Below are 24,176 nucleotides of genomic sequence, written 5' to 3'. Positions count from 1 at the left end.
GTGGTGGTGGTGATGGCGGAAGTGGATTCTGGGTCTGTTCCTTGAGAATGAGCCAGGACTTGACCTTGCCAACGAAGGCGAAGAACGCCACTGCAGAGTTCTGGTGTGTGTGATCCTCTGAGGTGTGGTGTGAATGCTTTAAGAGGAGGGTGTGAGAGGATGCGGGAGGTGAGTGAGGAGGCTACTGCAAGCATCTAGAGGCAGCTGTAGGTGGAGTAGGTGAGAGGTGCCGAGCTCCTGTGCCCTCGGGCCTGCCAGGGTCCCAACTGTGCAGCCTCCGCCTCTGCCCTGCCACCAGGTAATCTTGCTGACCTTTGGGAAGTTTGATCTGGAGCCCGATACCTACTGCCGCTATGACTCTGTCAGTGTGTTCAACGGACCTGTGAGCAACGACGCCAAGAGGCAGGGGAAGTTCTGCGGTGACACAGTCCCAGGGTGAGGGGGTGGAACCTGGCTGGTTGGCAGGGTTGGGAGTCTCCATCTCCCCAGGTGTAGGAGAAGGAGGACCTCACTGCTGTTGGGAGGGACAGAACTTAGCTCATCTGAATCCCTGAGCCCCAAACCAGTGGGTGGAGCAGGTAGGGTCTGTGGATTCAGAGGCAAGCTGGGCCTGCGGAAGTCAGGAAGCTAATATAGCCAACCAAGGGAAGAAGTTAAAATGCCACCCCCCTGGGTAGGGGCAAGGTGCACAGCCCGCTTGACACCTCCCCTAATGCCCACTACTCGCAGTCCCATCTTCTCCGAAGGAAACGAACTCCTCGTCCAATTCGTCTCGGACCTCAGTGTCACAGCTGATGGCTTCTCAGCCTCTTACAGGACCCTGTCACAGGGCGCCGCTAAAGAAGGGGCTGGAAAGAATGCCCAGCCAGGTCCCCCACTCCTTGGCCCTGGCCCCAAGGCCGGAGCCCCACCCAAAGTCAAGCCTGAGCCCCCACCTACTGAGAAATCAAAAGACTCACTTGAGGCTGAGGCCACCCGGATGGGCCCTGGTAAGTCTGGGAAAGGGGAGGAAGGGGACACAGACTGAGGCAACTGTATCAAAGAGTTCCTTCCTGGGTTCATTTATTCATTCATTCATTCATTCATACAATACTCACTGGTACCACCTCTGTGCTAATGGCTGGTACTAGATGCTGGGACCTAAAGCTGGATAGAACTCTAAATGAGTTCAAATGAATTAAGCCCTTAGGGAGAAAGTGATCCTTCCTACCTGCTGGGTAGGTCACCCTCTACAAACGGTGACCCCCCTCTCCCTCCTAGATGTACCCAGTGTCACCTGCCCAAAGCAGTGCCGGCGGACAGGCACCCTGCAGAGCAACTTCTGTACCAGCAACCTGGGTAAGAAACCTCATCCCTGAGTTCTGCTCATCTAGCTCTTCTAATCTTCCTTCCTGTCCCCAAAGTGCCCCCTTCTTCTAGTTCCAGCCCTGCTCTGGCCTTCTGTCTTCTCACCACTCACCTTTACTCTCCTACAGTGGTAACCGCAACAGTGAAGTCCATGGTTAGGGGCTCAGGGGAGGGGCTAACTGTCACTGTCAATCTCATTGGTGCTTACAAAACTGGAGGCCTGGACCTGCCCTCTCCACCCACTGACACCTCCCTGAAGTTTTACGTGCCCTGCAAGCAGTGCCCCCCTATGAAGAAAGGTAACAAATATGTGAGGAATTGGGGGTGGGGACTTAGCCTCATGGAAATGATAGAGGTGGTAGAATCTGAGGAACTCACATGAGGAGGTACATCTACAAGGTATATAACCTGAGCTTTCAATTCCTCCCTCCCCTCCCCCAGGAGCCAGTTATCTGCTAATGGGCCAGGTAGAAGAGAACGGAGGTCCCACCCTTCCTCCGGAGAGCTTTGTGGTTCTCTACCGGCCCAACCAGGACCAGATCCTCACCAACCTCAGCAAAAGAAAGTGCCCCTCCCAGCCTGTTCTGGCTGCTGGGTTGCAGGCCTAAGACCTAAACCAGTCTCTAGCCCCTGGCCCTAGGAACCCACCTTTTATCCAAATAAATGTTCCTTAACTAAGAAGGGGTCATATCTCCATTTCTATGGTTTTGGTGTCCATCTTGGGGATTTCTTTTCATTCATTCATTAAACTCAACAGACATTTACTATACAGAAGAATATTTTAAGAGTGCAAGTCAGATTTTGTCACCCCTTTGCTCAAAACTCTCCTGTATTCTCAACACATACACACACACAATGGCAACTATTTAGAGGTGATGGATATGTTAATGAACTTGACTGTGCTGATTTTTCACAATGTATACAATATCAAAACATCAAGTTGTAGACCTTAAATATATACAATTTTTTATGTCAAAGATATCTCAAAACTGTTAAAAAGAAAAATGTAAAACTCTCCCATTGTTTTCCATTGGTCTCAATAAAATCCAAAGTCCTGTTGTGGGCTTGAAGACTCTAGGTCAGTGATCCCCAACCTTTCTGGCACCAGGGACCGGTGCTCCTATGAGAATCTAACGCCTAATGATCTGAGGTGTAGCTGAGGCAGTGATGCTAGCGCTGGTGAGCAGCTGCAAATACAGATGAAGTTTCTCTCACTGGCCCCCTGCTCACCTCCTGCTGTGCAGCTTTATTCCTAACAGGCCACAGGGCCAGTGCCAGTCCACGGCCTGAGAGCTGGGGACTCCTGCTCTAGGTGATCTGCATCCTTCCTACCACCTCATCTCATCTCTGACTACTGTCTCCATTACGACCACTGTTCCAGTCACACTGGCTTTGCCTGTGCTATTCCTTATACCTGGAATTCTCTTCTATAGATAGCTCATGGCTTGCCTCCTAACTTCGATCAGATCTCAGCTCAAAGTTCATCCTACTTACTGTCATTTGTTCATTCCAAAAGGCAGGAATTGTTTTAGGCACCAAAGATATAACAAAGTTCCTGCTCTTGCAGAAAGGAGAGTACATTCTATTGGAGCAGAGAACATATAACATCAAGTAGCTCTTCAAGTGCTATGAAGAATACAAAAGCATGATTAAGATGGCAGACAAAAGGGGATTGTACAGGATGCTCAGGGCAGACTTTCTGATAAGATACTCTGTTTTTGCCCCACTGCTAACCAATTGTGTGGCCTGGGGCGAGATTGTTCACCTTGCTGAGGTTTCCTCAATCTGTAAGATTTGAAGATTCGGCATGATGGCCTAAGTAGCAGGGTTGGTAAATCTTAATTCCCTGTGCAAACGTGAAGGATTTCCGAGTCCCGTGCAGAAAAGAGAGAGAATCAGGATAGGAGCCCTGGGCTGAGACCCAAGTCCAGCTGGGAGCAATCTCCAACTGTACTGTAGAAAACGGCTTTGGTTACTGCAGAGGCTTCTAGGAGAGCCTGGGACCAAAGTTGAGAAAGAGGACTTCTTTGTGGGATGGGATTTTAGCAATATGGGCAGTCTCAGAGAGGGAAAGAAGGAGCAAAGCCCGCGCCCAGCCTTGCCGTGTCTCCCAGGGTAACTCCAGGACTAGAGATCTAGCCAGACACCCGTAAAGTTTTATGTCACTAGTATAAGCCAATCACGTCTTGAAGCGCACCAATCGACGTATACTTACGGCGGAAATGGAGCCGCCCTGGCCAATGACAGAGGTCAAACGGCGGAAGTGCAGAAACGGTCTCTCCGGCAGATGGCAGGCCAGGTCCGGTCATAAATTGATTGGCAGGTGCTGTGACCAGAAAGTGAGCATCGTAGCGCGAGCGGGCGATCGGAGGAGCGCGGGCCCGAGCTCAGGGAGGGGTTGGAAGCATAGGTACAGGTCTCTAGAGAGCAGAAGACGGAAAAGGCAGCTCCCTAGGAGACCGCTGCGGCAGGCGGAGTCCAGCAGGAGAGAGGGGGCGGAGTCCCAGGGGACGCCCGGAAGTAGGGGAGGCTGGGTGGGACAGGGCTTATGGAGAACGTGAGCTGGGCCTAGAGACGAGGCGGGGGTTGGGAGCCGCAAGGGGCTGGGTTTACGGGGTGGGCGTGACCATCGAGGTGGGGTGAGGGCAGGACCTGAAGGAACCCGGCAGAGCTGGAGAAGGGAAGGGTTTTGGGGCCTGGGCCTGGCCTGCGGGAGCTTCATCAAGTGAGGTTCCGAGGCGGCGGTGGCAGCAGCGCTATTAGTCTAGGCCCTGCCCCACGGTCTCATCCGTTCTCTTTCGTTCCTCTCTCTCCCCAGCTCTAAACCCCAGGCCCTGTCCCCCGAGCTCTGCCCTCGGATGTCCCACCGTCCAGAGCTTGCATGCGCCGCGGGGCGCCCCAGGACCAGGAGCTGGTGGGTCCGGGGGCTCCTGGGCGGGGGTCCCGGGTCGCCTCTCCTTCCTCGGGACCTGTTGTCCCGGTCCTCGTCTTTCCCCCGGATCTAGTATTCAGGGCGGACCAACGGAGCGGACCCAGGCAGCTGCTGACCCTCTATAACCCCACGGGAGCTGCGCTTCGCTTCCGAGGTGAAGGGATGGGCGCCTCATGCTTGAGATCTAGGGGCTGGCGGCAGGGCATTGGGGGCCTGTATGGGCTGAAGGAGTCAGGTGTCCAGCCTTGGCAGACTGAAAGAGTTATGTCCAGCCCTGGGGGTAGAAGGCAAGGGGCACTCTAGTGTCCCTTCATGGGAAAGCCTTCTGTAGGGTCTCTGAGACAATAGTAGGGCTTTTTGTACCTTTATCTCTCAGTTCTGTGCACAGCACCTGCCAAATACACAGTATTTGACTCAGAAGGATATGTGAAGCCTCAGTCCTGCATTGACATGTAAGTTAGAAGGGCGAGGAGGATGGGTCACTGCCACCTTTCTCTGAATAACTGTTCTGTGGTCTTAGGTCTCAGACCTGGACCTCTTCAACCTGTTTTCCCTACTCTCTGGCTGCGACCCTATGGGAAAGTTTCCTAGGAGGGTGGGGCCAGGATTCACTTGGATCACTGCCTCTCACTTCCTCTCAATGGGCCTCTTTTCTATCTTGGGACCAGTGTGATTCGCCACGTGGCTCCCATTCCCAGCCATTATGATGTCCAGGACCGCTTCCGCATTGAGCTGTCTGAGGAGGGAGCTGAGGGCCGAGTGGTGGGGCGCAAAGACATCACTTCGGTTCTGAGGGCCCCAGCATACCCCCTTGAACTTCAGGGACTGTCCGACCCAACACCCCACCCAGGGCCCTCTTCCTGGACAGCACCACCCACGGCCAGACACCTCCCGGAAAGTGAGTTGGAGGATGGGAATTCTTGAGTTCCATAGATGGAGGACCTGGAATTACCCTAGAGATGAACTTAGTTGGAGTTGAAGGGGTCTTCTGGTTCAGTCTTTTGCTGTTTGATAGAAGCGTTCCTAGGAGTTGAGATTTTTTTATCAAGCTAGGGAAAAGCAGATTTTTGCAATTTCCCTGGTTCCTGGCTTCTACTTAGGTGGAAAAGTTCTTCCTTAGCTCTAACTTCTGTACTTCCTATCGTGTGCCAGCTCAGTTCAGTTCAATAAGAAACCTGTACTGAGCAATTAATGCTTGCTATACCAAGTTGTGTGCTGGGCCTGGGAGGTGGAGGTCCCTGCCTGACAGACAGGTACACAGAAGCCAGTAATCAGGCAGAGTGAAAAGAGAAAAGGAATGCTGAGAAACCAGAGAAGGGAGAGTTTCTTGCAGCTATGGGGACAGAGGCTCCAGGGAGGAGGGGGCACTTGCTATCTGCCTGTGGAGGGCAATAAAAAGTGGATACACCTTCCATCTTCAGCCTCCGCCCTGAAGGACCTTGGGTTGGGTAGGAATGGAGGCTGGAGCCTCTGATGAGCCTTGTTTCCCAGAATCCCACTCACAGCTGGCCACCAGCTCCTTCCTCCTCTTCTTGTTGACGGGCATAGTCTCGGTGGCCTTCCTGCTGCTCCCGCTCCAGGAGGAACTCGGCAGCCAGCTGCCCCAAATCCTGCACGTCTCCCTTGGTCAAAAGTTGGTGGCAGCCTACGTCTTGGGTGAGCACAGTAGTGGTGAGGGGATCCAGGCCCCAGAGACGGGGTAGGGAAGAGGCTTCCAGAGCCCCAGCGCTGCTCATATGATCTTGCTCTTTCTTTTCTCCTTCTCCAGGCCTTCTCACCATGGTCTTCCTCCGGACCTGACCTCCCTGCTCAACCTCCACCCCTCTCCTGGGGCAGGGATGTGGAAGTGAGACAGCCACTGTGATGCTCATACCTTGCCTCGGCTCCCACTCCCTCCCTTCTTCCTGCCCACTCCCCTTGTACCCCCGGCAAAAAATACCCAGGGATTTGTATTCATTTTCCAAGTTGAATAAAATAAATTTGTAAAATTAAACAGAAATATAGGAACATGCCCCTTTCTTCCTACTTTTTTCCCTCCACTTCTTCCTATTCTCATTTCCAGGGGATCCAGGTGCCTGGGCCAGTGAAGAGTTCCAGTGAGGATTTAGAAGAGCTGGATTCTAGTCCCAGGGCTGCATGAAAAAAAAAAACAACAACTGTGGTCTTGAGCAAGTCCTTTAATTTGCGCTTCAGTTTCTACCTCCTAAATGAGGGAATTGGGAAAGTTGATTCTTTTTTTTCTTACTCATCCCTCCACCACTCCTTTGGCAACTGTTCTCTGTATCTTCTGGGTCTGTTTCTGTTTGGTTTTTTTATTCGTTTGTTTTGCTTTTTAGATTTCACATATAAGTGAAATACATTATTTGTCATTGACTTATTTCACTTAGCATAATGCCGTCTGTGTCCATCCATATTGTCACAAATGGCAAGATTTCATTTTTTTTTATGGCTGAATAATCTTCGTGTGTGTGTGTGTGTTTTGAAACAGACTCAGTCTGTTATGCTGCTGGAAGGTTATCAGTTGTTCCAGCTTTACTTAGGGGCCTTGGGAGCTGCCCCAGTGCAGAAAGTCTTGTCCCTTCCACCCCAGAGCTGGCTCCAGTGGGATGTGATCTCGATGTATGCAGAGAATGGTTCTGCAGCCTGCATCAGGGAGTATGGGGAGGGCTCTCACTATGGCCCAGAGAACTCCTCACCAGATTACATGTGTATGAGTGATAACCATTCATATTGCACTGTCTGTGCCCAGGTCCCCAAAATGCATTTGAGGTATCACACACTAATGATCATGCTGGTATTTACTGTGAAAAAGCCGTGTTGCCAGTGAGATCAAGAAGACTTTCTGGGACACAGCTATAGGCATGGGAGGGGCTTAGGACAGACTTTTAAAGTAAATTTTTTTAGAAAACAATACTGAGATTGCAGCAGTTGCAATGAGTACATATTAGTTCCCTGTGGCTGCTCTAACAATTTATCACAAACTTCATAGTTTAAAACAACATAAATTAATTCTAAAGTTCTGGGGGGTGAGAGATCTAAAATGAGTCTTGTGGGGATAAAATCAAGGTGTCAGCAGGGCTTCATTCCTTCTGGAGGCACCAGGGGAGGATGTTTCTTTGCCCTTTCTAGCTTCTAGAGGCCATCTGCATTTCTTGGCTTGTGGCCCCTTCCTCCATTTTTCAAGCTAAGAGTGGAAATAACAAACGAATGTTGTTTAAAAAAAAGAAAAAGAAAGTAAAAGCCAGGATTTAGCATTGACAAATCTCTCTCTGACTCTGACCCTCTGTTTCTGTTGTCACATCTTTCTCTATCTCTGTTCTTTCTGCTTCCTTTTATAAGGACCATAGTGATTACATTGTCCTCCCTCCTCCAACCCAGGATAACTTCCCTGTGTTAGTTTGCTAGGGCTGCCATAGACTGGGTGGCTTAAACAACAGAAATTTATTTCTTCACAGTTCTGGAAGCTAGATGTTCCAGATTAAGCGTTTGACAGATTTGGTTTCTCCTGAAGCTTCTTCCCTTGGTTTGCAGACAATCACCTTCTTGCTGTGTCCTCCCACAGTGTTTCCTCTGTGTGTGAGCATCCCTGGTGTCTATGTGTCCAGTTTCCTCTTCTTATAAAGACACCTGTCAGATTGGATTAGGGCCCACTTTAATGGCCTCATTTTAACTCAATTACCTCCTTAAAGGCCCTGTTTCCAAATACAAACACATTCTGAGGCACTGGGAATTAGGGCTTCAATATATAGATTTGGGGGACACACAGTTCAGCCCATAACACCCATCTCAAGATCCTCAATTTAATCATACCTGCAAAATCCTTTGTTGTGTAAGGTAACATTCATTCACAGTTTTTAGGGATTAGGATGTAGGCCTGTTTGTCCAGACCATTATTCTGTCTACTACTGGGAGCAAATGGACAAGGTGAAGAGGGCTTAGAAGCCACTCTGGAAAATTTATTCTGGACTTGTGTCAGGTAAGCAAGTAGTTGAGAAGGGTTCTGACCCCGGTCAGTCTCCTGAGATCCCACCAAGTCAGGCTCAGAGGCTAAGGAGGGGGTAGTTTCATCCTAGAACCCCAGGGACTGGGACATCCCAAACCATAGACTAAGAGGCTTTCATGTCCCACAACCTGAGGAGCTGGGTAGGACCTCTCACTCCATACTGGGAATAAGAGAAGACAAAAGAACCTGAAGGCAGGCCCTGGGATTTCCGCAGCTGCCCTGAGAATGAGAAGCAGGGCTACAGCCTTCTGAGACCAAGATGAAATATAAAGTGGTACAAGCTATCTTTGTAATTCCTTACCCTTTGGCAGCTTCCAGCTCATGGGATAAAGATTGGCCAAAGGGGACCCTGGCAGGAGAGGTCCCAGACTGGGCTAACAGGTGTGTGACCCCTGCAGTCTCACAGGGCCCTATGCTCAGAAGGGGGTCCTATGTTTGCGGTTAGGGGTTTGTGGTCACTGTCTAAAACTTCTTAAGAATTATATCTTTGAATTTATGTTTTGGAAATGCAGTCCGATGGAACAGTGGCGCATGTGCTGCGAGTCCTGCCTCCCTTGAATGGGTTATCCCCTGCCGGCATTCTGGTCCTATCCAGTGACAGCTGCCACCCTCCTTCCCCCGCAGGAATCTGGGTGCAGAAAACAGGGAGGGTCCAGGTCTAGGTGCAGGTCTGGGTCAGGGTTGGATACATCTGTACCAAGTTGTGGGGCAGAACTCTGGGTGCCTATGGGGATCTGCCCCAGAGCATTTTCCTCTTAGGGACCTGGACATTAAATAGAAAATGAAAAACCACCATGACAGACTGAGCAACTGTGGAAGAAAAAAATCTTTGTTCTTGTTTTTTGAATAAAAGGTCCTGCATTTTCATTTTGCACCAGGCCTTAAAAATTATGTAGCTGTCCCTGGTCTCAGGAGAAGTTACAGAGCCAGCTCCTCACTCTATGGTGGATTTTGAAGGGTCCTCCTAATTTCCTTAGGCAATTTCCTTCCTTAGGTAATGAAACAGCTCAGTTTTCCCCATGGAGACAGCATTCTCAATTGCATCCTCTCTGGCCCCTTCTGCTCAACTTCTCCCTAGGTCTCAACTGAGGGATGGTTGGGTGGGATGTAGGTGAGGAAGTATAAAGGTGGCTATAAACAACAGATGCCTAGGTGGTTTATTGAAGTCCAAATCCCAGCCCCTCCTACCACAGGCCACGTGTGGGCCATAAAGCTATGGTCCCAGGCATCTCTCTCACCAAGAGAGATGGTCAGGTCCCGGGATCTAGGAAACCTTCTGGGGTGGTCTCTAGCAGCTGCTGCTCTCTGATTAGCTGACAGTACACAGTCCATTATGGAAGGCACTGCTCACCTGCTTCTACACTGTAGGATCAGGGGTATGTAGATGTTTACAGTGGGCCCTAGGGAGAGCAGGTAAGGGCTAATTAGAAATCTGTCAGCAATAAGAGGTGGTACACATCACCCAGTAATCACTCAAGTGGAGAGAGCAGGAGCTGTCAGGCAAGAGCAGGGGCATATGACCCCCACCCCCACCCACAGGCCTCAGAAGTTGTTATCGATGTTCCAGACGTCCCCACTCAGTGCGTTGGCGGCCCCTTGCAGTGTCCAGGTGAGCAGGGCCAGCTGGCGTCGGAAGCGGCTCTCCTGGAAGCCAAGGCCGGGTGCCACCCCGGAGGAGGCAACCTCCAGAGCGCCAGAGCCACTGGAGCGCAGCAGCCGCACGTGGTCAAGCAGGGCACCCAGTGTGTGGTCTCCACAGCCCAGGAAGATGTGGCGGAATGGGGAGTCAGCCGGTGACACGTACTGGGATAGGAAGTAGAACTCCACCTGCGCAAAGCGGGAGATCAGGTCGGGGTTGGAGCTCTGCTTCAGAGCAAAGGCCTGAACAATTCTAAACTGAAGCTGGAATCTACTACGGGCTTAATAAATATGGTGAGCAGCTTCTTTCAGGCCCACCTCCCTTTGGCTACCCGATCAGGAAATGCCACTCTGTGACACCACCGGTAGCTAAGTAGGATGCACCTTCCCACTTGTTTTGGGTTGGATCCCTTTCTTTCCATCCCTTGAACCTCCAAGCCTGCATCTAGGTCTCCCCAGCCTTCCCTCTTTATCATTCATTTCCCTCTCCAAAGCCTCAAAGAACAGTATATCATCCTGTTGTTCCTTACTTTCCCATACCCCAGTCATTCTACCCCACTTTCACCAATGTCCACAGCTCAGAGTCAAAGGTCAAGGGGACAGCCTAGCCCTAATGAAGTACCTGACTCTCAATCCTTACCCTCTGACACAGATACTGTTTGTCTTTCCTGTGATGGCCTTGCTCTTAGCCCAGTTCTCCTCCCACTCTTCTGCCTGCCTTTCTGGTTCCTTCTGCTCTCACTTGTGTGCAGGCCCAAGGTTCAACTTCTACCTTCTGCTCTTCTTTTTATTTACAATCCACTGATTGTCAACCCTGGCTGAAAATTAGAATCACTAGAGAAAGGTTTTTAAATTACCATTGCTTGGACACCACCCAAGCAAGACCAGAACCTCTAGGGGTGCTCTCATACACTCATATCTTTTTAAAGCCTCTGTTATTCATTCAAAGAGCTCATCCATGCCCCTAACTTTAACTAGAACCTCGTGGGGATAGTTGCCAAATCTACTCAACAAATCATCCACTAGAATCCTGCCCTCCAGCCTTCTGGGCCTCCCCTGGGATAGGAGGCACCTGGGTACAGCCTCACACACACATGTTGGCACCAACTTCTTTCAAAACCTGACCCTCATACCCACATTTCCTCATGAGCACCACTGTCTTCCCCAGGTGCCATGCTCTTAACCTTGAAAGTAAGTATGAGTAGGGTGAGCACAGACTTTGTGGTCAGACTGCCTTGGTTTCTAATTTCAGCTCCATTGCTTACTGTGATCTTGGATGCATTACCTGCCCACCTGAGCCTCAGTTTCTGCATATGATACTAGCAACCTCACAGGACTGGGGAGAGTTCTGTGAGAAAGTGAAATAAAGCCTTAGCACATGGTAGCCCTCAAGAAATGGCAGCTGCTATGATTATTCTCTCCCTCTTTTCTCAACACTCAGTCTGTCCATTTTCCTTCCAAATGTCTTATACCAGTATGGTCCCCTCACTCACAGGTGGCATATGCGCCACCTACCACCTTCACCCAGAGCTCAGTTATTATTAATTTCATTCTCTTTTCACACCATTTACATTCTGGCCAAATCCTTCCTAAAACTCCACTTTGCTGATATCACCTCCCGGCTCAAATTTCCTAATTTCCTTGATACCCAGACCCTAAAAATTCATATTTCTTATCCTGGCATTCAAGGCTCACCATAGTTGGTCCCTAACTCTCTATTTGATGCTCCTCTCCCCTCAGCTTTTCCATAAGGCCTCTGTCCAGCTCTGCTGGTCCACACTTTGCTGACAAGGAGAGTCACTGCCCCATCCTTATTCTGGGGCTCTCCACCCTAAAATGTCCTCTTTCTTTGCACCAACTCAAGTTCTGTTTGTTGTTCAAAACCCATGTCCCAGTCTGAGGCAGGGGTTAGCAAATTTTCTGCAAAAAGCCAGATAGTAAACATTTTAGGCTTCTTAGGCCATACTATTTCTATTGCAACTACTCAACTTTGCTGCTGTAGCACAAAAGCAGCTTAGACAATATGAAAACCAATGAGCATGGCTGTGCTGCGATAAAACTTTATTTACAAAAACATAAGGCAGGCCAAATTTGGCCTACTGGCTGTAGTGTACTAACCCCTGGTCTACACAAAGTTCCCTGGGTCTGGCCCAGCCCTATGTTGCAGGTTCTGAAGTCCTGAGTCTTTTCCTCTCCAGCCTGAGTCTGAATCATTATCTTACAGCCAGAAGCCCTTATCCCTTGCGGGGGAACTTCAGATCTGTGAATGAGAATGAACCATGCTTGGTATCTCAGGTATCTCATTGGAGGGGACGAAGGGAAGGGGAGATCTGAATCTGGGGAGTGAAGAAGAGGATAATGGATAATGAGGAGAGAACAATGAGAGAGACCAGGAGAAAGAAAAAGCAAGAGGGATGAAAGAGCAAGAGGGACGGGTTTGTGAACAGAAGGAAGGAATGAGTGATGTGAAGGGAAATGGGCAGGGATCCAAGCAGGAAAAAAGAAAGAAGAAAGAACACGAACTTGCAAGGGGCAGACATGTTCTCCCAAAACTGTGGGTGCATACACTATAGGTTCCCTAGTCACCCCACACTCATTGAGGGTGGTCCTGCTTTTAATTTGCTCTATAGACTTTTTCCCATGACAACAGTCCATACCCATCCATTTCTTGAGATCAAAGGATTACAGAGTCGAGTTCTTGGGGTGAGGAACGGGAAGGAAGCGGAGGGGAACGGGACATGGGGTACAGGCTGCAAAGTATTAAGGAGGAGGGACTGGTGAGGAAATAAGATCTAGTATAACTTTCATGTGACAGCTCTTCCAAGCAGCCTGTCCGGGTTTCACCCATCTCGTTATCAGAGGGAAGAGAGTTCTCCACACTCTGAATTTCTTAAGCTTTTTGCACCTCACAGGCCATAGCTCTGTGCCTCTTGTCCTGTGGATCATCGTGGACATGCTTTTGCTCTCTAGAAGGGTGAGTAGGCAGTGTGTGTGTGTGTGCAGGGCGGAGGGAGGTTCCCAGCTCTGCCCGGCGTTGACTGGACGACTGTGGCCAAGGGACTGGCCCTCCTTGTCCATTACATCGCTTTGTGGGGCCTGCCTCAGTGGTTGCTCCAGCTTAGCCAGTCTGTGAGCACTGTGCATTCAGGACTTGGAACGCTCGCAGAACAAGTACGGACGGAAGGTGGTAAGAGAAGTCGGAACAAATGCAGAGGGGCCAGGCAGAGAGAGAGAGGAGGGGCGGAGCCTTACCCGCATGATGCGCACATTGTACATGCGCGTCAGTCTCTCATCGCTCTCCTCAGAGCTGTAGATCTCCTTCCGCAGCTTCTCCGCCGCCCGGATGTAGTCCCCCCGAGCCGAGTACACCCACTGGAGGGTCAGCCCACGGGCCTGAGGGCGGAGGCGCGGGCTGGGGCCGGCGTCAGGGGCCAGGACCCAGCCTAGAATGGAGGTCAAGGGGCTGGAGGACGGGGCTCAACCCCGGGCCTGGCAGGAATTGGGAGGTATAGGGCAACAGATGGGGGCATATTGAAGGGAGAGAGATCTGTGTGATTGGGGGGAGGCAAAACCCGAGAGTTTGGGAGGGGCTTACATGACTGGGGCAGGAGTAAAGTGGCAGGTTGCCAGAGGGAACCTAGACCCCAAGGAGGGTAGGGGGAAGAGGGATCAGACCCCCTGGCCCAGACAGCACTTTAAGGGTATATAGAACCCCCACCCCCAGAAGCCGTGAGCGGGGTTGTTATCTTGGACCTTGAGGTCCCCGGAGAACTCATTGAGGCTGCCGATGTGCCTGAGGACGACGTCTCCATAGCGGCCGAAGTCAAGGGGCAGGAGGTGATCGTGGCTAAGCCGGATGAGGAGCTGTCCTGCGAGCTGGGCCACAGCCAGAGCTACCGCAGGCAAGCGACCCCGCAGCATCTTGTGCAGGTTCTCATATGTGTCGTCTTTCGTGTGCAGGAACGGATACACCTGGCCATCCTGCCGGAACAGGGGGTGCTGGTGCAAGGTCATGGTGCAGACAGGCTGAGGGGCTGCTGCTCTGGGGTGGGGGGCAGGGAGTCTCACCTCCACGAAGGAGAACTCAACAGCAGGGACCCCCGCAAAGGCTGTGAAGGAATATGCACTGCTGTCCATGGGAAGCGGCCGGATCCTTGGGGTGGGGGAGGCAGGTTACAGTGCTTTGTGGGTTCGGGCTTCCCCCACATCATCCCAAGCTTTCCCCACTCCCTGATTGTCTTAACGTACACTTCTGCATCCCAGCTGTGATTGTTGAATGCCACTTGCTCGTAAAGGGTCTGCCCACTGCGGTTAGGCGAGTCCACCTGGGGGCAGGATAGGAGGCATGGTCAAGCTCTGGCCACACACATCCCCAGCTTCCCTCCATACCTTGCTCCTGGCTGGACTCTTGCCTGCTTCAGTATGTTCTCAATGAGGCTGATTAGAAGGGGACTAGTCTTGGCATGGAACTTGTCATCCCCTGCAGAAAGGGACACCAGGCTCAGGGCTCCATTCCAAGGGCAGGGGTGTACCTGAGGAGGCCCCGGGTGGTGGCATTGCCCCTGCTCACCCAGCACAGCGTTGTCCAGGCTCACATAGACTACAGCTTTGAGGTGCAGCAGGCTAAGGTAGCCCTGTGGATGAGGGGTATGGAATATGAACCCCTCCCACACACTTCTCCCTACTGCCTGGCTGCATGCTCAGACCCCATATTACCTCTAGCCATTCCGTGGAGCCCACACTCCCAAAGTCACCTCCATCCCAGCTGATGAAAAGAAGACTTCTACGGGGCTGGAAGCCTGGGTACAGAAGAGGGAGGGAGGGGCTCAGCTGAAGGCCAAACAAAGACACCCCCCTCTTTGTCTTCTTCTGTCCTGGTCCCCTGGTGTCTCTCCTTCCCTCTCATCAAGCCCCCAACCAAGTCCATCGTACCTGGGTCTACCCTGACTCAACTCTAACAGAGATGGAAGTGGCTTCCATATGGAATCTCCTGCTTAATCTACACTCCAACCATGGACTGTTACTACTTTTATGTTTATATGAGGAAATGGAGATACAGTCACTTGCCCAGGCCCATGCAGCTAGGAGGTGAGTGGCCAGGTTTGGAGGCCAGGTCTGAATGGCCACCCTCACTGCTCCTAACTGCCTCTCTGCCCCATCCTGACTCAGGCCACAGCCTTGGCTGCCCGGCCTAGGCCCTGACCTTACCATTGCTCACCATGGAGGAAAAGGTCCGCACCAGCTCCAGCAGTATGGCAGTTCCCACGGCGGACTTGGCTGCTCCAGGGCCCCATGCATCCCTCTGGGCCCCAATGACAACATAGTGATCTGGAGGAAGGGATGTTTGGGGTCCACTTCTTATACTGGCAGTACCCAGAGGCCTCTCCCTCCACCCTGGGAGAGCAGGTGCTCACAGGGCCTCACCACTACTTCTCCAGAACCTCAAGCGGTCTCCATCTCTCAGCCTCTCACATCTCTGCAACTCCTGCTGTCCCTAAAGAGAGTGCCTCTCTCCTACCTTTGCCCATGCCAGTATGGCCTGCTCCTTCCGTAGAGTGCTTGAGGTTATTTTGGACTCCATTACCTCCCAGGTTGACCATGTCCTGCTTTTCACCAGGTCCTGACAGGTTTTCCCCTTTTGAATCTCTCTCTGCCCCTTCCCCACCCATACTCCTACCACTCGCATCTTCATCTGAGCCTCATCACAGGCTTCCCTGTGCCTCTTAGTGCTTACAGGTACCATACTCTTCTTCCCAAGCTACTCTCATGACCCTACTCTTCCGCTCAAGAACCCACTTTGATTCGTCACTGCTATCCACACCTAGTTATGCTTGAAAGGCTCATCTACCTGATCTGACCTCTTTTTCATGTTATAACATCACCCAACTTACGCTTGCTAACCTCCAGTGCTAGACAATTCTTTACTGCACAAAATGGCTCATTCTGTCTCTGGGCAGGTTGCACCTTGAGATCTCACTGCCGCACCCCCCATAGTCTCAGTTCAGCCCCAATTTGCCAGCCTTTTTCCCTGCTAGCCCCTACTCTACCCTCCACTTCAGCCAAAGATGCCTCCCTCCTCTGGGCACTACTCTGGCCCACTCTTCTAGGCCTCCTGCTCCAGCCTCATATCCCACAAGTTATGCAAGCAAACACACCTGGCTCGGAGCGGCCTTCAATGCAGCCAAAGATGTTGCTGATGGGAGTGGAGGCTTTGTGGTTGTTGACCCCTAGGCGCAGGCCTGGCCCAGGGCCCAGGCGATAAGGGGAGGCTGGGAGCCATCCCTGCCATTCTTGGGGTGCCACAGGACCTTCAAGCTTCCTAGAGAGAGGTGGGAAAGAAAGGGTTGGAAGTAGCAGAGGGGTCAGGCTACAGAAGAGCCCAAAGTCCCCTCTTCACTCTCTCCCTCCCACCCTCTGCCTATTGCTTTTTGCCTTGGACAGTTGTGCTGGCTGTGTCCTGCTCAAGGATGACCAGTAAAGGTGAGTGTGATATCTAGCAGCAGCTCCACTCATCAAACAATGGGCCCTGGCAAGAGACTCTGCTCTCCCAGAAGAGCCATCTTTTCTAGTTCACCCAAAGGCACCATATGGACAAGCTGCGCCCTGCCTCCCCTTGCCTCGTCCTCTCCTGGCCCCCATACGCCCGCTCACCTCAGCAGGATGGAGGCAGTGTCGGCACTGATAGGCTGGGCTGGGATGCTTGGGAGGCCCGAGGACTGAACTGGAGGGAACTGGGTTTGATTGAAGGAAGGGAAGCCAGGTGTGTAGGGGTCCCCAGTTCCCAGGTGCACCTGTGAGGAGAGGGGTACCCACTGAAACTGTGAACTGGACTCCCAGAAAGAGCATGCCAGCCTCATGTGGGTCAAGGAGATGCAGCCCAGGGACCCCAGGAAGGCACGACTAGCTCCCCCGACTCACATGTCCGTACACAGCTCGGTGGCTGGACAGGCCTGGTTTGTGTGGGTCCTGGGAGAAGTCTGCTGGGTCAGGATATATTAGCACTCCAAGGGCCCCAAATTCCTGGGCACTGGCCACCTGGGGAAAGGAGGAGCTAAAGGACTCTTTCTCCCAGAGAAAACTGATTTATAACAGCAAGAGAAACAAATAAAAGTGAAATGACATGGCCTTTGATCTGCAATTGTGGATCCACAGAGAGATGTGGGCAGTACCTGGCCCTCATCTTCCTGCTCTCCTGCAGTGCCTGGGCAGTCTTTCCCGCCAACGTTTTCTTATGACGCACTTGGTTCTTTCTTTTCTCCCTCTGACAGCCTTCTAGACGCTTCCCATTTGCCGCTATCCAGTCCAGGGGTTCCCCAGCCCGCACGCTGCCCGCTGCGCTTTATCCTTCCCCGTCAGGGACCCTCACCTTCTGGGCAAAGCTGATCACCCCCAAGCGCACCAGCAGGAGGCGCCCGGCCGTCTCCACGCCCCGGGCCCGCAGGTGCTGCAAGTCCTCCCGCCGCCCGTAGTGGGCGTACACCAGCTTTCCCTGAGGATGGAGAAGATTGTCAGATGCGCTCACAGCTTCCCTCCTCCGCCAGGGAAAGGGGACGCGGCAAGAGGCGCTCACCGTGGCGTTGCCGGTGGCGCTGTAGGGACAGTAGACATCGGGGTCCTCCAGCGGCAGCTGCTCCCCAGGCTTTCCGGCCGCATCGACCCAACGCAGGGTATTGGGGTGAGCCCTGAGGAGTGGGGTTGGTGAGCGTCCCCCACCCAGCTCGCCCCCTCGTCCCCCACGTACTCACCGGTCTGGGAACTGCAGGCCCACATAATGCGTGTCGGTCCACACGTGGTCCAGCTTCTGGCGTAAGAGTGCAGCACGGACGTCCTGAGTCAGGGCGGCCATCCCGGCAGAGCCGGCCACCCTTTCTCGAAGGCTGGTTTGCCTGAACGGGGAGAGGTGGGATTGGGGAGCAGGAGGGGAGAGGGGCCGCGACTTCTGGGCGCCTAGAGGAGAGGGAGGGAGGGGGGAAGGATGCCAGAGACGTGGGTCGCCCTGGGCTCCAGGTGGTGAGGAGCTTCTAAGCCTGTTCCTGACCCCACCATCACCACTCAACTCCTCACCACCAGGACTGTGACTTAAGCATCTCCAGGCCCTCCTTCTGCTTAAAACCTTAGCTTCCAATAGCTAGGGGTCCTGTCCACCATCCCTTAGGTTCTTCCTAGTTCAGGCCAAACTCACCAGTCTACCTACTGCCACCTTCATACATATGCACACTGGCCTGTGCTTTGTCCCAGGCACAAAAAACAAAAACAACAAACAAACAAACAAACAAAAAACCTTTTTCTTTGAAAGGGCTAACTAGGCAGAGGCAAGACCCTCTATCTCCCCCATCCTCCACCTGGGCCTCATGGAGACACCTTACACCAAGGTTCCAGTGGAATTGTTGGAAACCACCCTGTCTTCTTCCATAGCCACTACCTAACTAGTGGGCCTGTTGTCACTTCACTCTCCCTTTTCGTCCATATCACCTCTGCCGCAGCCGCCACCCCCTCCCCCCATGGCCTCCCTGTTAACCTGCTCCACCTGTGCCCCCTCCATGGCAAACAAACTCCTCCCTCCTCAGCATCATTAGTGAATACACCTCCCACCCTTTGCCTTGGTGAAACTCTGCTCTCCCTTGAGAAGCTAGGTCTCCTGTGGGATTCCAAAGGTGGCTCAGGCTCACATACTACCTGGACTTAGAGTGGAGGCATGCTCCTGGCTCCATTCTTCACACTTCTGACCATTTTCCTATAGTAAAACTCTTTCCTTTGAAGCCTATGCCATCCTGCTCTCACGTCTTCTGTCCCTCCTCACTGCTGTTATCTTCGAGCCATTTGGGCACTTGTCCACTTTCATTGACGACTGTGGCATCTGGCTTATCATTTTTCTTTCCACACCATGGTCCACTAAGCTTCTGCACTGCTTCAAAATCCATATGCATGTGCGCTTTAGTCCCAGCCCCCATCATCTCTACTCTCATGAGGACTACTGCAATACATGGTCCTAGTGGCTTTCTTAGTATCATTTCTGCTCCTGCCCCAACCAGTCCCCATCCAGGAGCTCGACCATCTGTTTGAAACTGCATCTATCACTGCTTTCATAAAATAGGGGACATACACCGGGTCCTGCACAATAGTAAAGAACAATAAACTAGATATATACACTGCAATATAGATCGACCTTGAAAATATTGTTAGGTTAAAAAAAAAAGGTATCAAAATTAAAAGCACACACTAAAGATGGCTATATCTGAATTGTAAGTCTTGGAGTGATTTTTCTTTTTCTTTTACTTATTTGTATTTTTTCATGTTGCTTAAATTTTAAAATAATGAATGTATAGCATTTTATACAAACATGTTATTTAAAAATCTACGTATGCACTAAGACATGACATAAATCACAAAGCCACAGGTGTATTTGAAGGCACACATCAGAAACATTTGAGATCTTGCTTCCTGGCAATTGTCATCAGTTTTGGCTCAAATAAACTGTTATAATTTTTTTTTTAAAGGCACACATCAAACACATTAGATGAGGTGCTTATGGGGAAGGGGAGTGGGGAGGAGTGCTCAAGGATGGGGAAGGAAAACTAGACAGGAAAGCCCTTTCACTTTCATTGACTAGTGAAACTATACTGTGGTCTCAGGAGTATGATCAATTCCATTCTTTTGCACCCAACCTTAAAAAAAAATCCCTCCCCCCGCACATCTGATCACGATACTCTATTATTTGAAACATTTCAGTTCTCACTCTTTCCTCTTAGAATAAAATCCAAAGCAGTTCATATAGCCAGTAAGGCCCCTTTTGCCTGAGCCATATCTACCTCAACAGCCACATGAACTTTCTTTCACTTCCTCCGACAGGCCACCATCTTCCTGCTTCAGACTCTTTGCACGTGCTGTTCTCTGGTGTGAAATGCTTTCACCTTCTCTTTGCCTGGTAACCAACTCACCCCTCAGGTCTCAACTTGTCACTTCCTTAAGGAAAACTTCCCAGTCTACATCAGGTTCCCTGGGTTACAATCATTCCTCACATCCTTTACTTTTCTTTCAAAGCCATGATCCTAGTAATATTCAGTCATGAATGTGAATATTACTTTAGTATTGATTTCCTCCAAAAGACTATCAGCTCCATGAAGGCAAGGTCCAGACAGTTTTATGCTCTCCTATATCACCACCAGATACTTAACCCAGCACCCGCCACATAGTAAGTGCTCAAAAATATTTGTTGCATAAATGAATGACCTCATCAATGTCACTTTCAGTCCAGCCACCCACTTTCGTGTCCTCACCCTGGATCTTGTCATTACCCAGAACTCCATCTCTGGAATAATTTATTCATTGAGGATTTACTGAACATTTACTAAGTGCTGGGCACTGTGGTAGGCTCCAGAAACTCCAAGATAAATAGTACACGGTTTATCAGATAAATCTTAAAAGCTCCAGAATCCCACTGACTAGAGCTTTTCAGGTTCCAGTTTACTCCCTTACCCTCATAAAACCTGCTCTTCAACTGCATTGAGCATTCCAGACTGTCCAATATCTCCAAGCCTATCATCAGCTTGGAGCTCCTGGTTTCTCTTCCTTCCCCAACCAACCTAGAGTCGCTTCATTGCTCGCTACCCTCTTGCCTCCCCGCCTTTTGATGGTATCCACAGCACCACATCACCTCTAGACCTGTCAAACCATCTACCTACTCAGCCTGTACCCAGACTTCCAAGTGTTGCTCAAGAAAATAAAAAAGCCCTGCATTTCGTTGATATCACAGATTTAAGGTCTTTCAGCAAGGCAGATCCAGCAGTATCAAAAGAGTAATAATATGCCTTGATCAAATTTAGAGGTGATCTCATGAAGAAAAGAAAATCTATTAATACAACTTAGTACATAAAAATGAAAAAAAAAAAAGAACAATTAAGTAATCATCACAGTACATTCTGGGAAACTATTTGAAAAAAAAATCCATAATTGTTCCTTCTTTCCTGATCTTAAAGAAAAAAAAAAAATCCCAGTAAGTTAAACGTAGAAGCAAATTTTCTTAATTCACTTTTAAAAAGCTATCCAGAGTCTGCAGTGAAGTTCACATTCAATGACAAAGTATTATAAAAACATTTCTATAAAAGCCAGGAAATAGATAACGATATCTACTGTCACCATTTCCTAAATTCATGTCCTCTCCAATGCAATAAGAAATGAGAGAGCACACCCAGGTTTACCTGCCATGAATTAGAAAGATTTTTCTTGTTTTTTTGTACCTGTTGTAACTATTAAAAAAGAAAAAGAATTGACAGAGAAATAAAAGATATCATCATTAGAAAAGAAGCTATGCGTCTTTCACTGTAGCTTAAATGATTTTGTACTTAGAAAACCCAAGAGAATCCAACAAAAAACTATTCCTGACCTAAAAGAGGGCTCTTGGTGGCATGATCTCTTCTGTGGACCTACCTGGCAGCTCCCTCCTAGTAGGGAAGGGTGACCTCATCAGGACAAAAGAAACACTGGCCTGCTTGTGCTGTGTTGCAGGCCCACACAGTCTGTGTCTGATTGGCTTCTCCACAAATGCACTTCCTTGATTGTTTTGCTGATTTCCTAAAACACCCTCTTTCAGAGCACTCCAGAGCTTTCTGCTGCCACAGGTCAAATTCAAGCTCCTTGGTGTGGCATTCAAGACTTTCAGGGTCTGTCTCACCTCATATCTGGACCCTAGGGTTCTCAGTCAGCTCCCAAATATCGCAAAAGTGCCACCCTCAGAGCCTGAGCCCTCTACAGGCTCATCTCAGGAACTTCCCACTCTCCTCTCAGCTCCAATGCCTGCCATCCTTCCCAGAACCATTGAACAGGGGCCAGGGAGGCAGGTGGAAGGACTCAGAAGGGGGACCCCAACACCAGGGTCCTGGGTGAGGAAGAAAAGAGGCAAAGTCTCAATGGATGAGGGTTTTTGAGGGCCAGGAAGGGGACAACGCAATCCTTACCTGATGGTGTCCTCTAGGTTCCCCTCTCCCAGGTGCCGCAGGAACATGGCCTGGAGGTCACTCCAGTATAATGTGCCCTGGTGGGAGTCTGGGCCTGTCTCATAGTTGACATCCTCGCTGACCACCAGCACATCGTCCCCACATGCCTGGCAGGACCCTCGGAAGGCCACATAGCCCAGAAGGAAAGCTGGTGGGTGGCAAAATTGAGATCCTCCTTGTGCCCCCTCTGGACTTTAAAAATCTCCCCCAGCCCAATCCCTTCACTGTGGGTGCCAGATGACTCTCACCCCCAGTGAAGATCAGCAGGGCCATCAAGAATAGGTAGGGAGCGGCTCTTCGTCCAGCTGCTGTCCAGAGTCCAAGGGTTTGCTGCCCTGGTCTAGAGCCATGGGGCTCCGGGCCCCTCAGCTCCATGGGACAGAAGTGAGCTGGTGGCTTGGCCTCCTCCTCTCTGTCTTCCTCTTCCTCTTCCAGGCGCCCCTGCTGGGTGCCTTCCACACGCTTATATATGGTCTGAGAGGGTCGTGGGGACAACCTTTTCTGTGGGGGGTCACAGTGGGCATGAGGTTGGGGAATGAGGTGGGGAACAGGGAGGGATCTGGCAGTAATAGAGTCAGTGACTTTGGGATGCCAAATGAGCACAAGACAAGGGAGAAGGTCCTGAGAGGCGGTCTGGAGGGGAGAGACTGAGGTGGGAAAGCGAGGGGCCAGCCTTGGAGTTTAGGAGGGGGCTGAAGGGACCTGGAGAGGAGACCTAAGGTGTCCCCCTAACCCCACTTAGTCTTACCGCTCCCTGGAGTAGACTCCACAGCTGCTCCATGCTCGTGCCCCTTCTGAGTCCTGCAGGCTGTCCCCCACCCCCAGTGATAAACCGTTTGTGGGAGCCCCTTAAGGGCCCCTTATCAGCCCTGGCAGGCAGCCTGAGTTCAGATGTTCCTTGCACCCCCCCCAAGGGTGGGGGCACAGCCCTGGCCTCAGCCCAGCCTTCCAGACATGGCCCCCCAGCCCAGGCTGGAGGACAGGGGGATGTATCCTCCCCTGCCAATCCCTCCACAGTCCCACTCCTGCCCCCTCCCTGCAAAACAATCAATTTTTTGACCTTGGCGCAGACTTTGGACTATGAGTTCCCGTCAGGAGTGGGGGAGGGGGGCTAATGGCTGGGGAGGGTGGAGATAAGGATGCCCCCACCCCTCTTCTGCTTCTACTCCTTCCAGTGTCCTCAAGGACCCCTTTCTAGCTCCCCACCATGAAAACTGCTGCCCCTCCTCATATAGCTTGCAGGCCCAATGCCTAGGCCCTGTAACATATTAGTTGCCCTCCCTGTCTGGATGCCTGCTTCAGTGAGATCTTAAGCTGAAGGTGCTACAGTGGTGTGGCCTGGTTGTTTGGTCTGGTCATGTGGGTGTCTGTCTCATGAGAATCAGGCTGAAATGAACAGATCTCAGGTCCTACTGGTGCTGGGGAGAGAGGCATGGTGGGAGCACATAGTCAGGCAGGATCAGTGAGCACTCCAGGATGGGAGTCCTGGAGTCAGAGATCTGTGGGTCAAGGCTCACCAGGCATTGGTGGATAGAGTCCTAACCAAGGCGTGGGCAGAGCTGGGTAACCTTGGACAAGTCATGGCCCTCTCTGTGCACCAATGCCTGTTTGGTGACCAAAGGACTTGGACCGCGCAGGTTTCTTCCTCTTTTGGGTCTGGGGGGAACACATCGTGGGCACAAAAAGCTAAGTTTTACCTACAATTTCAGACAGAGGGCGCAGGTCCCCAATCCCCGCCAAAGATTGCAGGACTAGGATTGGAATATGAGGGCTCAGGGACCTCGCGTTGGGATCACCCCTGGGAAACCTCAGCTCCTACCCAAGTAGGGAGAGAAGTTCTGATCTGCTGGGGCACACCAGTGCCCCAGTCCCCGCCTCATTCCTGTCACCGCTAAGAGCCTGGAGAGGGAAGACAGCAGAGTAACCCCAGCTCACCTCAGCTGCAGGTCCGGAGGTGCTTAGGCACTGCCTCTCCAGAAGCCAGAGACCCCGCCCACCCACATCCCACCTCCGCCCCGCCCACTCTAGGCCACCCCTCTGGCCCTGCCCTCGCCTTCGCCCTTCCCCGCACGCAGCATCTCTCTTGCAGCTCCTTTCCCCCCAACTCCGCTCCTCACTGGAGGATTTATTGCACGGCTCTTTTGGGTCCTCGCTGTGTGATCCTCCCTGCGTTGATCGTCCCTTGATCGCGGCCTCTTTGAACCTGAGGCAATTGTGGATCCTGAGGTCCCGCCCCCTCCGGCAGACCTTGCTGGGGCGTCCA

General features: G+C 51.4%; 3 protein-coding genes across 10 annotated transcripts in view; 2 read left to right on the top strand and 1 right to left on the bottom strand.

Annotated features, from left to right (window-relative positions):
- PCOLCE (procollagen C-endopeptidase enhancer) overlaps positions 1-2,043 on the top strand; it is a 5,576-nt gene extending 3,533 nt beyond the window's left edge. Inside the window, exons 5-9 of the mRNA XM_039849488.1 lie at positions 299-435; positions 730-989; positions 1,261-1,338; positions 1,476-1,646; positions 1,789-2,043. Coding sequence (XP_039705422.1) covers positions 299-435; positions 730-989; positions 1,261-1,338; positions 1,476-1,646; positions 1,789-1,955 — 813 coding nt within the window. The 3' untranslated portion in view covers positions 1,956-2,043. The remainder of the gene's footprint in view (positions 1-298; positions 436-729; positions 990-1,260; positions 1,339-1,475; positions 1,647-1,788) is intronic.
- Positions 2,044-3,597: 1,554 nt separating this feature from the next.
- Positions 3,598-6,279, top strand: MOSPD3 (motile sperm domain containing 3). 6 transcript variants are annotated; one of them, XM_039849491.1, is made up of 6 exons: positions 3,598-3,686; positions 4,166-4,433; positions 4,656-4,731; positions 4,948-5,177; positions 5,771-5,935; positions 6,048-6,278. In XM_039849491.1, exons 2-6 carry the CDS (start codon positions 4,229-4,231, stop codon positions 6,077-6,079), a joined length of 708 nt encoding a protein of 235 aa, XP_039705425.1. In that variant the 5' UTR covers positions 3,598-3,686; positions 4,166-4,228; the 3' UTR covers positions 6,080-6,278. The 6 variants fall into 6 exon arrangements, with proteins under 6 accessions (XP_039705425.1, XP_039705428.1, XP_039705426.1 ...); XM_039849494.1 differs by having other exon boundaries at positions 3,613-3,670; positions 6,048-6,279; XM_039849492.1 differs by having other exon boundaries at positions 3,670-3,757; positions 6,048-6,279.
- Positions 6,280-9,355: 3,076 nt separating this feature from the next.
- Positions 9,356-23,900, bottom strand: TFR2 (transferrin receptor 2). 3 transcript variants are annotated; one of them, XM_039849140.1, is made up of 19 exons: positions 23,849-23,900; positions 22,662-22,721; positions 22,162-22,414; positions 21,875-22,061; positions 17,666-17,806; positions 17,491-17,602; positions 17,287-17,409; positions 16,839-16,955; positions 16,572-16,711; positions 16,076-16,239; positions 15,129-15,248; positions 14,637-14,719; positions 14,491-14,554; positions 14,333-14,400; positions 14,169-14,245; positions 13,989-14,073; positions 13,674-13,919; positions 13,173-13,313; positions 9,356-10,109 (listed from the first exon to the last, which is right to left on the bottom strand). In XM_039849140.1, the coding sequence occupies exons 2-19, from the start codon at positions 22,692-22,694 to the stop codon at positions 9,825-9,827; spliced, it is 2,439 nt and encodes an 812-aa protein (XP_039705074.1). In that variant the 5' UTR covers positions 22,695-22,721; positions 23,849-23,900; the 3' UTR covers positions 9,356-9,824. The 3 variants fall into 3 exon arrangements, with proteins under 3 accessions (XP_039705074.1, XP_039705073.1, XP_039705075.1); XM_039849139.1 differs by lacking the exon at positions 23,849-23,900 and having other exon boundaries at positions 22,662-23,326; XM_039849141.1 differs by lacking the exon at positions 23,849-23,900 and having other exon boundaries at positions 13,674-13,901; positions 22,662-23,320.
- Between the last annotated feature and the right edge of the window lie 276 nt (positions 23,901-24,176).

The sequence above is a fragment of the Pteropus medius genome, unplaced genomic scaffold, assembly GCF_902729225.1.
Source record: "Pteropus medius unplaced genomic scaffold, Ma_sr-lr_union100, whole genome shotgun sequence".
Taxonomy (NCBI): Eukaryota; Metazoa; Chordata; class Mammalia; order Chiroptera; family Pteropodidae; genus Pteropus; species Pteropus medius.
Note: the sequence above shows the minus strand (reverse complement) of the source record. Positions and strands in the feature narration are given on the sequence as shown.